This window comes from Dama dama, chromosome 4 (genome assembly GCF_033118175.1).
Source record: "Dama dama isolate Ldn47 chromosome 4, ASM3311817v1, whole genome shotgun sequence".
In the NCBI taxonomy this organism is placed as follows: Eukaryota; Metazoa; Chordata; class Mammalia; order Artiodactyla; family Cervidae; genus Dama; species Dama dama.
The window spans coordinates 19,056,497-19,069,897 of NC_083684.1; the positions used below are offsets into that span (position 1 = coordinate 19,056,497).

Here is a 13,401-nt window from a genome sequence, read left to right on the forward strand (position 1 = left end):
GCATGGGGTTCACTATGTACTATTTTTTGTGAGAGCTACCACAGAAGGATCACAGACCCACTTGAGACTGTACACGTAGCAGGTCACCATTCATCCTTGTGTATCTAGATGTGTGTGGAAAACCTGTGTCTGTTAGTGGCAGTTACTTACTGTAATTGAGGAAGAAAAAGCAATATTACTGCATACGGGCACTCAGCCCCAGTCTACTCTTCCTGCTGCATGCGCCTGTCCACATGTCACTTTTAATATGTATATTTTTACATTATGTACATTCTTAATTAGCCTGTCTTGTTTAGATTGTATACATCATTATATCTGACATTCTTGTAACTACTGTGTGATCAATAAGATTCCTATAAGAAACTCTGCTTTTTAAAGACAAAAATACCGTGCTGAGAGGGCTGACTTAACTTATATCCCACATTAATGGGTGGTCACTCTATTTATAGGGTCTTTAAAACATTTTTAATGAACTAAGGTGAATAAAGGCACAACTAAAAACTCATCAAAGTTCAAGTTAATGGCTTAGTATTTGAGACTTGCATCTGTACTATCCAAAGCCAAGTGTATAATACCCTTCCCAGTGAGGAATGTTGAGGCTGGCCTCACTGTGGGTGTAGGGACACCCACCTCTGAAGGTCTCTGCCTTAGGAACAAGAGACCTTGCTCCACCTTGCTCACGTTGGTCAAAGTGTCCTGCCTTCAAAAAACTCAATTCTCTTAAAATTACAGATGTGCCACAAAGTGTGAGGGGGGGACGGGTCGGGAGGTAGGTGTTTTGTGGGAATAAGCACTTGAAAACCTGCTCTAAAGGAACTAAAGTACAACACACAAAGTATTGACTGTGTGTGGGGTGTGGTCTGGAAGGCATTACGTGGTGGTAGTACGTGGTACCTGACGTGGCCGGGTTGGGAGCTGTATACAGTAAACAGCAGGTGTGCACGTGATCTCCATCCCCAGAGGCCCCGGGTGTGACCAGAGGAAGGCCTTCCCTATCTGAGGGGCTGCAACCTAGCAGGTCCCAGGAGTGGCCAGCTGTGTCTCCTGATGCTACTTACCTGACAGGAACCCTGACCAGTCCCGGAACCATGCATATGCACGTGTTTTTCTCCGGGTATCCACAAGTCGGAGAAGACCAAGCCAAACTGGAGATTTCCTGCTAGAGAGAAAGTCCCTGAATTCTCTCTCTGTGGCCTGCACTGCTCAGGGTAGCACCACGGACCAGGGCAAACACATGCTTGTTAGCCTGCCACCATCCCGAGTCCAGAGAGGACATGGCCACAGATGCCAGGGCACACTCACCATGAGTTTGGAAACATCCGAAGGACAGTTGATCTAGTAATGCTGACCCTGATTATGGAACTGGGAGTTGGAACACCTTAAAACCAATCCCAAATCAATTCACATTTCTATTCATAGAACATTTTTTAAAAACCCAGGAAACTAGACAGTGGATTTAAGACCAGGTATCCCTTTTTTAACACTGAGAAGGCGGTGGAAAGAACAGACTCCCTAGCTTGGAAATCAAGAATCGTGATTGGAAAGGATATGTGCCTCGTATTCTATGAAACAAAGACCTAATAAAAAGAACCTTTTTTTTTTTTAATTTTTATTTTCAGTACATTAAATTTACTCATAAAAACATTCTAAAAATGTACAATTTTTCCTTTTTAATAAAGTATAATAAAACATAAAAACCCCAAAAACAGAATACTTGACATTTACAATTCAAAATCAAATTAGCAGAATATTAAATATTTACAAAACTATATCTTTTAAAAATATTTATAAAGTTACATGCAATTTTGTAGAATTGACATAAAAGAATGGCTCAAAAATGGGAGAATTTTCCTTCATTCCTAAAAAGAAATATGTCCAATAGAAGCTGTGAAGATTCTTGAGTACACGAGGTCTTCAGTTTCAGTACCAAAGCCTGTCTTTGTGCATCTAAGAACTTTACGCATGAGGGGCTCCTCACAGCACCGGGATGGACTGGCCGGTGCTCCCCTCCCTCCAATAACAGTGTAGTAACATTGACCTTTAGCCTCAACCAGCACAGTACGTAGTTTGCGAGTGTTGATTAGAGATACTACTTTGATTCAGAACCTCGGGACTTTTCAGTAATTGAGCCTCTTCAGAACCCATGGATGTAAATGTCACCTGCCTCATTCTCTGGGAGTCATCTGCACTTTGGAAAGGACGGCCACCTCGCTCAGGATCCACAGGCCCATCCACTGGATGGGTGGTCGATCTGAGCAGGGTCACGGTTTCCCTTACAACCTTTAAGACTCTTGGACATGTAACACCATCAGTTACCAGTGTGTGAAACTAGCAAGGCATCTAGTAAGCCATCACGGAAGCAGGAAGAGTGACAATGACAAGGAGCGAGGAGGGTGCAACCCAGTTCCCGCTCAGAAAAGTGCTCACTAGCAACACTGGAGTGAGTGGACAGATGCAAGCCTCGGTCAGCCTGTGCTCAGACGGGAACGCGTTACAGCCATGTAACGTTAGGCAAAGTTACTACCCACTCTGCACCTCCATACAGCGTGCAGTATAAACTATGTGGGACTTCTTGCGATAAAGGACCTAGAATTCTAAATTGGTAAATTAAAATACTGAACCTACTGACTACTATATTAACAAGCGGAACTCGTGTAATTTTTTGGAGATTATAAATGATGCTGGTTTTTTAAAACATCCAATCACATACCTGCTTTCAAGAAAATAGTTTTGTCTTTATTATTCTAAGTGCTAGCTCCCATTTTCTCAGTGCTCTTTAGCAATTAGAAGGTTTTAACATTTATACACTTGCCAATTTTCAATATCATAAAATAAAAATTAGAAAATAAGGTAGAAAATCGAGTGTTCTGTTTTAAAAAACAAAACAACAAAGATTAGTGTTTTATCCCAACGTTGTATCTACTTCAATCTGTACATTCCACTTACCCCATTCTTGGGGATAGAAACTTTAAAATATGACAGACTACACAGAGCAAAGTGGCTGGGGCCACACCTACCTGGGGCCACAGTGTTTGGAAACTGAGCCCACAACTTCAATGACTAGTTGAAAGGGTCAGTCTGATCTGTGTTTCTAGCTGATGAGGAAATGCCAAATGCTCTTTAGGCTCACTGACTGTGGTTGCTTCTGGAGAGAAATTTCATCAGAATACTGCTCGCAAATATTCCCAAGTTCGAGTATGGGACTCACTCACTCAAGAAGAGGTCTCACGGTTCGGCAGCTGAATGCTCTGTGCCTGTGTGTCCCGTGTTTACATTTTACCGTTAGCAACTCTGAGTGGCCACACATGCATTTTCAAAGACAGCTAGAAGTTTCTCTGAGACTTCTGATGACTGGAACACAGCCACACAATGTCTGAACCTATTTCTCTCAATTTGAATGTCATACTTCAAACTGAAGTTTGTTCTGACTTTTTGTTGTATTTAACGCTAACCTCTAATATTTATCAAAACAGTTATAAGGGTAACAACAGACACTTTCATTCCCCAATACTGACGACTAAAACAAAAAAAAACCTAAATATGATTTTTCTCTTTTGTTATGAGACGGTTTTCAACAATTTCACTGTGTTGAAATAGGATTTATTTAAAATAGTTCTTTGTTTAAAAAAAAACCAAAAAATTTTAAAAGTTTGGCTTTCAGCACATATCCAGGCCACTGTAACGGCCTTCAGAAATATTAAAATCGTAAACATCAATGAACACTCCAAGTCTTCCTTAAACATAATATGACAAGTTCCAGTCTAGTACTCTTTAAGGCAAAGTTGTGTCAGTTCTCACAATTTTGACATTTTGTAGTGTTTATGATTTAAGAGATCAATGTAACATTCCCCCAAAAAGCTGTTGTAAGCATCATCATTACTTCAAAACTGTAGGTAATACTGTGTGCCAAGAAGAGAGAGAATACAGAGGTCTGTCAATTCTGCATTGCATAGAAATAAAACTCTACTAAAATAAAACTCTAAAAAACTCTACTAAAAGCCTTTCATTAAAAAAAGTAACAACTTTCTGCTTTAGTTTCCAAGAAGTCAGGAAACTGATCTCAAAAATTTGAAGCCTTACAACACAATGCCTCAAATTCTAGGGTACTCTTTTGATTTACACCAATTTTGCATGAGGCTGATTGTCCCATTTTAAGAATGGTCTGAGTATTATTATTTTCTTCTCTTTTAAATATTCAACTGGAAAATCCCTGGGCAAGGCCTTACCAATCGGTATTTTAACATTGAAGGCTGTAGCATTTAAAACAGTATTATTGAAGCACAAAATTCCCTTTAGCCATGAAGCTTTAAGTCCCTAACTTTCACAACAAAAGCTCTCATTGCAGTGGGGTAAAATTGAGAGCTGCGTGGTGGACTTTATTTCCCACCTTGATAAAACTAGACTTCTGCAGATCTTGTAGCTCTGTCCTGTCGATGTAGTCTCTTTCAGAGTCTTAACCACTTTCTATCGTAGTTTTCCAGTAATTTTTTAATGGAATTAACTATTGATACAGAGCCTAATACAAAAGAAGTTGACAGGAGAAAATTTCAGTCGTTTGCTCAGAGATTGTAGGACTGTATTATTGTTGAAAGGTCTGTCTCAAGTGTGAATCCGTTAGCAGTGAGCCTTGGGGTCCTTGGGAAGTCCATGGGAGATAAAATAACTTGCAAACTTGGCTAAGGATACGCAGCCTCCCGTCAATGCCGCTCACGAGGCCATGCTGCTATCGCGTCTGCCAGGGTTCCTTCACGGGGAAGACGACAGGACTCAAAGCTCTGAAGGGCTGGGAAGGAAGGTGTCCTCAAAGCTTTGACAGCTAGGGATTCTCTGGGACTTGGACCCTTTTAGAAATTAAGTTGTTGCAAGTAACTATTTCTATTTAATAATGTAGTTTAAATGTATTTGCAGGAAGAAATAAAAATAAAAACCTGAAACTGCTACAAGTGCTTTTAAGGAGGGAAGGAATACTAAAATCTCTGTTGTGTACTAAGTCATGTAGCCTGCTGGTGCCGACTCTATAAAGACGGATTCTCTGAGTGTCTTGCACTGACTGGTCTCAGGGAGTCTGTCTCCCAGAACTGCAGAGATTGACATCAGTTTACATTCTTCTGTAGTGCAATCCTTAAAAAGCCCAGAGATTAGTGCCTAACCACTGTTAAGAACGAAACAGAACAAACAGAACAAAACAAAGGCGACATTTTCCCTCACCAGGGGTGTCAAGAGTCCGACTGGTAGAACTCCACTTGGAGAACTCCGACCTTCAGTTCTCGATTCCAACCTCACGTAGCTGCCCTGGAATTACGTGTGAGCCTAGAAGGACCAATTATGGCAATGCTCTTCAGGAGACGGCAGGTCTCTGCATTGCGACCAAGGGTGGAGGTGGCCAGTTTTCACCCATAGTGGAGATACCCACTAGGCCAGTCCTGACATCAAGCTCCCGTCTAGGATTTTGGCAATAAAACTGAGTTTGATGCATTCCTACGCTAGGTTTTCTATCCAGTCTAGTAAAGTAAAGCACCTTTGGATTAAAAATATTAAGCTCAACAGCAACTAGACTTCTCAGTTTTGTATTTAATTTTCCTTAGGTCTCCATGGCTTAATAGTGTTCTGTTGCCAGAGAAAAATATCAATCTGTGGAGTCCAGACTTTCTGCTGGAGGGGCATATTTCAACCTAAAAGTACCTAGAGAAGGGGGAAAAAAAAAAAAAGAGATCAAATTTGAATCACCATAGAATTACTGCCATGATCTGTCCAAAGTTATTTCCGGAGTCACTGGTCAAGATTTGGGTGCTGGAAATCTAAACCACCTCTTCTAACCACTCCCAATTCCCCTGCTGCACCCCCAAACTCTTTGTAAAGTTTATCAAATCAGACAAAGGGTGCAGAGACTACCGAGTTCCCAGTCCCTCAAACTTTGGGAGCTCAGACAGCAAGAATTGGCCCCTTCCCTGGGGCAGGGCCAGGGAGGCCCGACCCCACAGCGGGCTCTGGGCTCGCTGCCTCAGGAGACGCAGCACCATCTGTCAACGCGGGTGGCCACAGCCCACAGGCACCCCACCTGCCACCAGACCCAACTCCAGGCTGTCTGTGCAGCTCCCCTCAAAAGTCTCCAGAAAGCAAGTGGCTGACTGTCCAGCTTTCCCCATGCCCAGAAAAACAGCAAGAACAAACCTGGTGTGGTAACGACAGCAACACACACCTGACTAAAGGAGACAAAAAAATAGCGAGTGGAAGTAGGAAAGGGGGGAGGAGGAAGATACAGCACAGGGAGCGAGGACACCACGGAGCCACACGGCGGCCACGGCCACGCCACTCGGGACCGGGGACACAAGCGGGGACAGAGTCCCATTGGCAGCACCTGCGCTCACACGCCACGCCCTTGGTTCTCAGTTAACACTGGGGTGGCTCTCAATCACCCACGCTTGCTCCCCAGTCACGTGGCACAAAAGAACAGACCGCGGAGCCGTCGGGCCACGGCCAGCGAGCCACACTGGAGTGAGGAGCAGGCGGAAATCATAAAGACAGTCTCAGAACCAAAGCTGCCCTCGGGGCTGCACAGCCCATCAAGAGTTTGGTGCCTTTTCAGAGAGCACTTGAAAATCACTTCTTGCTTGCTTTAGAAAAAAGGAAGTTGATTATTATTTTCATAAAAAGGACACTCCTGTCTGGATCTCTCCACCTCGAGAGGCTTTACCTTGCCGATTGAAGTCCATGGACGGCTGCTTGCAGTCCTGAGCGCGGTGACCGGTGGCCCCACAGTTGTAACACGAGAGGTTCCCGCTCTTTTTGTGACTGGAACCATTGCTACTGCCCACCAAGCCCTGGGCCTGGTAGACGCCCGCCGCCCCCATGAAGTTCTGCACAGGCGGGACGGTGAAGGCGGACTGGCCGCCCAGCACGGGCTCTGGGCCCACGCCGCCGCCGTAGGGCGAGTGCACGACCGGGAAGGCGCCGCCGCCATACTGCTGGGCACCCACGTAGCCGCTGCCGCACACGGGGCTGAAGGGCAGGAACGGGAAGGGGAAGACTGAGGGCCCCGAGAACGGGTGCTGGAAGTAGCTGGCGTAGCTGACGGTCAGGCCGCTTGAGCCACAGCTCCCGCTGCAGCCGCACGATGTGCACACCACACAGCCGGGCGGCGGGGCGGGCGCCGGCTGCGGGGGCGCCGGCTGCTGCTGATGGTGGTGGTGGTGGTGGTGGTTCTGCGCCGAGGCGGGGAGGTTGCCGGGGGAGCTGCCGCCGCCGCCACCGCCACTGCTGCTGTAGAAGCTGCTTTCGGGGACCGAGGAGAGTGCGGGGCTGGAGCTGGGGGCTGGGCAGCTGGGCACAGTGGCCATGTTTGCGAAGGACGGGGAAGGGTGGCTACTGGAGGCGGCAGTGTTGCTGTTCGCACAGAAGCTGCCCTGCAGGGGGCCCACGGGCACACTGCTCATCGCAGAGAAGGCAGCTTTGGTGTTGGCTGTGTACAGAGCAGTCCGGGGGTTTATTATTGCAGGGGGCACGCTTATTTGCACATTGTTAGAACAGGAGGTTTGACCAGAGATGGCGGAATCCGCAGGGACAGACGAAGACACCAGGAGTTTGATGGGCGGCCGAGCCACGTGGAAGACGGTGCTGGACGTCCCCGTGGCAGCAGTGCTGGCTTCCACCACCAGGGCCGGCTGCTGCGCCGGCTTCATCACCCTGTCCAGCGCGGATGCGTGGACGACTTTGGTGCGGGGACCAAAGGAGACAGTGGGCGACACGGAGCTGCTCTCGGCGAGTCCGGAGAGGACCTGCATGGGCTGATGGGGGGTGGACGAGGGGAGCGCGTCCATCATGGCATTGCCAAAGCTCTTGTCCACTTTGATGCTGCTTCTTGGTCCAGAGACTTTACTGCGCTCCTCGAGGGACAGCAGTGAGTGCACAGAGGACGAGAGGAGCTTCATGTCCGTGCCCCCCCTTTCCGCCTTGTGCACGGAGTTCAGCATCCGGATGGGTGCGATGTGTGAGGCTGCCGTCATCATCTGGGGAGGAAGTGAGTGGTGGCCCGACGGGGTGGAGCCCGCCTCGTTCTGCACGGGGAGGACCTGCGCCGTGGGCCGGGCGGAACTTGACGTGAAGTGGTTCAGCAGCATCACGGGCTTCTCCTTGTCAGGGCCCTCCAAGTGGATCTCCACACCTAGAGGTAGAAACAGCGTCAGCACAGCCTGCTTGGGCCGGGCAGGGGCCGTGCCTCGCGAGCCACGTAGGAAGGAAGGGCATCCTTACGTCTGTCGTTCTCTTCCGCGCTGTCTGAGCTCTCTTCCCGGGCCTGCACGCCCATTGGGCTGGGCGAGGAGCTGGAGCACTCGGAGGAGCTGCCTTCCCGGGCCGTCTGGTGAGGGGGCTGCTCCACCTCCACCCGCAGCGCTGTGGAGAAGGCACAGGTGACAGTCCAAAGGTGGCACTGAGGTCCTCGAGCCACAGGACACGGCGCTGGCTGTGCCCGCCTCTCCCGCCCACAGGCATGCCTGTCACGCTTGTCTTTATATCAGCCCCAAGGAGGCAGGTCCTACCCTGTCCCTACGCACACAGGGTTGAGGCTCCCATGCCCAGCAGGTGCACACGTGGCCGTGGCCTCGGCTCCCCAAGCACATGCCAGACCAGGCGAAGCACCAACCACCAGTGCTCCAAGAGCAGCCCTCCAACAGAGAGACCTCTGTGTGCTGAGGCCCAGGGACACAAGACCTTTTCGGTCAAACAAGTACCGAAAAGATGCAATGGCAGTTTTTTCTTCCTGGTTCCTGTCACTCTTGATGTTTCTAGTGCATAAGGAAAACAGCAGAAGGGCTGTTACCGTGGTCCTCCACCGCCCCCTGAGGAGAGGAAGGCAGGGGGAAGGGGAGAAGGCTGGTGGTCTGGCATCAAGGACTACAGGGTGGACCTGCAGGGCAGCAGCCTAGGGCCACCTCTCTGCACCCATGTGAAGGGGAGAGACTGGCATCTATTTTCACACTTCCTGTTCTTTCCCACTCACCAGAGCAGTTTCTGGGTCTAAACCTTTTGCCCAAACAACTTCAGGCGAGTCACCTGTCTCCAGTTGTGAACCTAAGGTCCCTTCTATTTGTCTACTGCAGAAACTACAAGAGCTAAAATGATGAAAAGTAACTCTCTAAGTACTAGGAGATGGAAATGGAAAAGCGGTGTGACCTAAGGTCTGATCCTCCCCAGAAGGGCCCTGGGTTGGGGCGCACCCAGCCACCCACCTGCAGCATGGCTGCCTCGCACCGTCTGTACGGGCCCCACGTGGCTGGTGGGGGGCACGCGGGCCACCCCACTGCTGCTGACCGGGGCAGGGGCCGAGGGGTTCAGGCACCGTTTCTCTGACTTCTCCCTGTGCAACAGGAAAGCACACCAACAGCCAAGTGTTAGTTCTGCTGAACAAACTCTCAGTGCTTCACGTGAGAGGTCGTCAAGTCGCTCAGTCGTGTCCGACTCTGCGAGCCCATGGACTGTAGCCTACAAGACTTCTCCGTCCATGGGGTTTTCTAGGCAAGAATACTGGAGCGGGTTGCCATTTCCTTCTCCAATGCTTCACAGATGCTACTTAAGTACACATATTCCGCACAAGGGTGATTTCCATCAAAATAATCCCCAGGGTAGAAGATAACCGACTTGTCAGATTCACTCTAAAGGGTCGTTGCTAGCAAACCAAAGCCACATTTGTAGAGTTTTAAGAGTATTAATTAAGGTTTGATAAGCCACCAGCAGTAACAAGTCCTAGTATCTGTTACTCATGTTAGAAACTAAAATGAACACATTTCATAAACAATCTCACACTCACTTCTCCAGCTCCAGTTGAGTCTTCAGTTTTTTCTTTGCTCCCATGGTGAGGGATTCAAATTTATTTAGATCTTCTTCCGTAAGGCTCAGAAACTTCCACAGAAGAAACAAATTACAAAGTTACTGAGAATTAACTAGGATTCTGAAAACAAAGAACTTGCAGTTTAACTTAATAAACATATTCGACCCCTCGGATACGTAAACCCATAAACTTAAGCAGATAATAAAAGATAGGAAAACATTACAACATTTACTTGCTAAGTGACTTGGTGTCCAGAGTCCAAAACACAAGACACCCATTTTGCATCTGAGGGTCACAGGCTGTGTCCCCCGAGCCTTCGGCACAGGTGTCTGAACCACAGCTGGGTGAAGGTGGGGCCCCGGGAAGGCACGTGCTGTGCGGGCAGGTGACAAGGACAGTGTCCTGCAGTCTCAGCTGCTACTAGGATGCAGTTCACGGAAGTGTCTCCTGCTCCAGGGACCCAACTCCCACAGACACGAGCATCGTCCTCTTTAGCAGCTCTTGTTTCTTAGAATCATGGGACACCAGCAACTCTGTTGAGTAGCAAGTGATCCAGAAAAGCAGATGCCATCCAAACTGAGTGGAAACCTAACCCACTGCCCTTACACTAAGAAAAATATCCTACTTGCTTCTTGTGACAGTCCATAATATGATCTGTGATTTTAGCCTTTTCAACTACATACGTTTTAGCCTTTTCAACTACAACTTTTTAAACTGATCATGAACAAGGATAGTAAAGTCTGTTGTTTTTAAGACTTATGAATCCTAAACTGAGAGTACTGAAAAGACACTTAAAATGTGTTTTTTATTAGCAGTAAAAGCTTGATTTCTAGTTCTTCAATTGCAGATTTTTGGACGCAAGAAATGTTTACAGAGATCAAAGCTACCACAGCACTTTATCCAGCAGGGGGCGCTCAGAGTTTAAACATCCCTTATAGGTCTAATTTATCAGAGACATTGAAACTTGAAATTTCAGAATTTAACAATGGGAAAAAAAATGCTTCTTGTCAAAATTCTATTATAAAAATACTTTCTATGTAGGACTGCTTGAAAAATACAAAATTCATCTATTCCTTTAGCTATATGCCCTTAAGGAAGCCAGGTCATCAGCCAGCGTTTACCTGGGTCAAAGTATGTGGGATCCTTTAAAAAGGCCTTCACTGAAGGGCATCTAAGAAAGGGGATGTGAGCACCAGAATCCACTACTTCTACCCACTGCAGGGTGGCTGGAGGCGCAACACCCTTCACATCACACACAGCAAATATCTACTTGGGAAGACCCCAAACTACCTTTAAAAAGCTGTTTGTTCACAAGCAATTTACGTTCCAGTTTTTGTTTCCAACTGCAGGCAGCTTCAAATTCAAATCCACGGCCCCTTCCAGTGAGCTCCCAGGAGCTGGGGGGCATGCATCTGGCAGTGTTAAAGACCAAGTGGCATGACCTCCACGACACACACACTGCCGAAACCCAGCTTGGTTCCTCTGGGAAGAAGGTCCGAAGAAAGGAAGATCACCCGAGACAACAAGCGCGTTCTATCTGCCTGCCAGTAACCAACATACCTTCTCCATCGTGAGCTGTTTAAAGACAGGGTAATACTTGTGCAAACGCAGTTTCCGAAGCCAGTCTAAAATCCCGTTTTGCTCCTGGGTCTGCGGGGCCTGCAGGCTGGACGGCATCAGGATGGTGGGCGAGCTGTCCATCGGGGTCCGGTAGGCCAGAGCCGAGCCTGCGCCCCCCGAGTGCGAGCAGTGGGGCAAGGCGGCCGCGCTGGCCGAGTGCTGCACGTGGTGCTGGGCGCTGCCCTGAGAGGACGGGATGCCGGCCACTCCACACACAGGCCTGCGAGGACAGCAGACAGGTGATTTTCAAACATTCATGGCCTCCGCTCAAGACCAGGCTCCTCAGTCTGGCCTGAACCTGTGGCCGAGTCCACCACCAGCCTTCAAAGCTGCTGCCTCTGCCGCTACACCAATGCCCCGGGTGACCGTGTGTGGACATGGACGTGTGCGTGCACCTGTCTAGACACGGTGCCTGAGCATGTGTACACACGCGTGTGTGTCACCGCCAGACTTCTGGTTGAGCTGCCTAGTTTCTTTCTGTTGTTTCTATCATAGGATGATACTGACAATCATATACTAAAATCGACTCCCAACATTTTTTTTTAAAGTAAATTCCAGAAAGCCGGAAGAAGCAAAAGCATCTCTCTCTGTCCCAGCCCCTTCCACACTAAACTGCAGACCCACAGATTTATCATGTGCTCACATACTCCAGGTGAGGGGGTGAACAAGAAAGGCGGGACATCAAAGACCTCCTTGCCTGACTAGCATCCGTAGGACCAAGTGTGTGTGCGCGTGTGTGTGTGTGCACGCGCGCATGCACACACACACACCACATGTGAGGTCAGCCCATTTTAGTGAAGGCTGTCAGTCCACACAGGTGACAGTCCACTTGTCACCTGGGCACCACCACAACCACTGTCGGGCCCCAGCTGGCAGAGAACCCCTAGAGCAGCAACTCTGGCCCTTCATGGGCTTAATCACTCCCTGAGAGCTTGTAAAAATGAAGATTCTCAGAAATTCTAGTTTCCTAGAATGTACAGGGCCCAGAAACTGGCATTTGCAATATGGGTCTTTGGGAATTCTAACTCCAGTGGCTCAGAGAACCCCTTTTTTCCTATTTTTTGAGAAATCAAAAAGTGGATTATCTCTATCCAATTCTTATCCAATATTACTAGTTAAGACTAAGATCAAGAATGCCTCAACTCCAGAAACAACTACTGACACACAGTGAGAAGCAAGCTCTATAGCAAGGCTGACAGAAATGTGCTGGCTGCATGGTAGAAGTCTCACCTTCCAGACACGCCCATCATGGTGCCGACTTTAGAAAGGGAAGGGTTGCCAGGACCTACAAGTTAAAATGAAAATAATTCATTCACAGACCAGAAAAATATTTCTACTTTTACTGAATTACATTTTACAAACTCACTTGGACTTTGAAGCTGTTGGGTGGGAGAAGAAGTGCTGAAAAATTTCTTAACATGGTCATTTTTTAACACATGAGAAGGTAATGAAGCCAAATACCTAAAAAAGAAACAGAGTCATTTTATCAGCATAAAAATGTATTATTACCAAAAAGTAACTGGGAGAGAGATTTTAATTTTCAATTAAGAGACATTTGTATCAGAGAAAAAGTATACAGAAGTGTCTTAACCTCTAATCTTCCTGTTTTATTCAGTTTAGTTCTTGGCAGGATTCGTGTGTTTCCTGGAGCCCCTTCCCTCATTTACACTGTACTACACTGTATGAACAGAGTCTCTCAGGGCCCACGACATGGGGCCTGTGGGCTCCACTGCCGGGGGGCACTCCGATGGCGGGCCCAGTCCCCGGGCCCTGGCAGCAGGGCTCCCTCCGCAAGCATGTACAGGACAGCGTGCAGGACACCCTCAGGGTCCAGAGACACTGGGCCCAGGAGATGTTTTATTAGGTCTTCCTTTCACCCTTTCTACCACAGGACAGAAAAAATAACCAGATTTTATTTCGTAAGACTGTCAAAATTACAGCACATGGTGGCATAT

General features: G+C 47.9%; 1 protein-coding gene across 1 annotated transcript in view; it reads right to left on the reverse strand.

Moving 5' to 3' along the window:
• Positions 1-1,521: 1,521 nt before the first annotated feature.
• Positions 1,522-13,401, reverse strand: part of ZCCHC14 (zinc finger CCHC-type containing 14) — a 47,780-nt gene continuing 35,900 nt past the window's right edge. Inside the window, exons 6-13 of the mRNA XM_061138334.1 lie at positions 12,813-12,907; positions 12,677-12,731; positions 11,387-11,666; positions 9,806-9,897; positions 9,228-9,355; positions 8,251-8,391; positions 6,695-8,161; positions 1,522-5,682 (exon numbers count right to left, since the gene is read on the reverse strand). Of these exons, the coding sequence (XP_060994317.1) occupies positions 5,627-5,682; positions 6,695-8,161; positions 8,251-8,391; positions 9,228-9,355; positions 9,806-9,897; positions 11,387-11,666; positions 12,677-12,731; positions 12,813-12,907 (2,314 nt within the window). The 3' untranslated portion in view covers positions 1,522-5,626. The remainder of the gene's footprint in view (positions 5,683-6,694; positions 8,162-8,250; positions 8,392-9,227; positions 9,356-9,805; positions 9,898-11,386; positions 11,667-12,676; positions 12,732-12,812; positions 12,908-13,401) is intronic.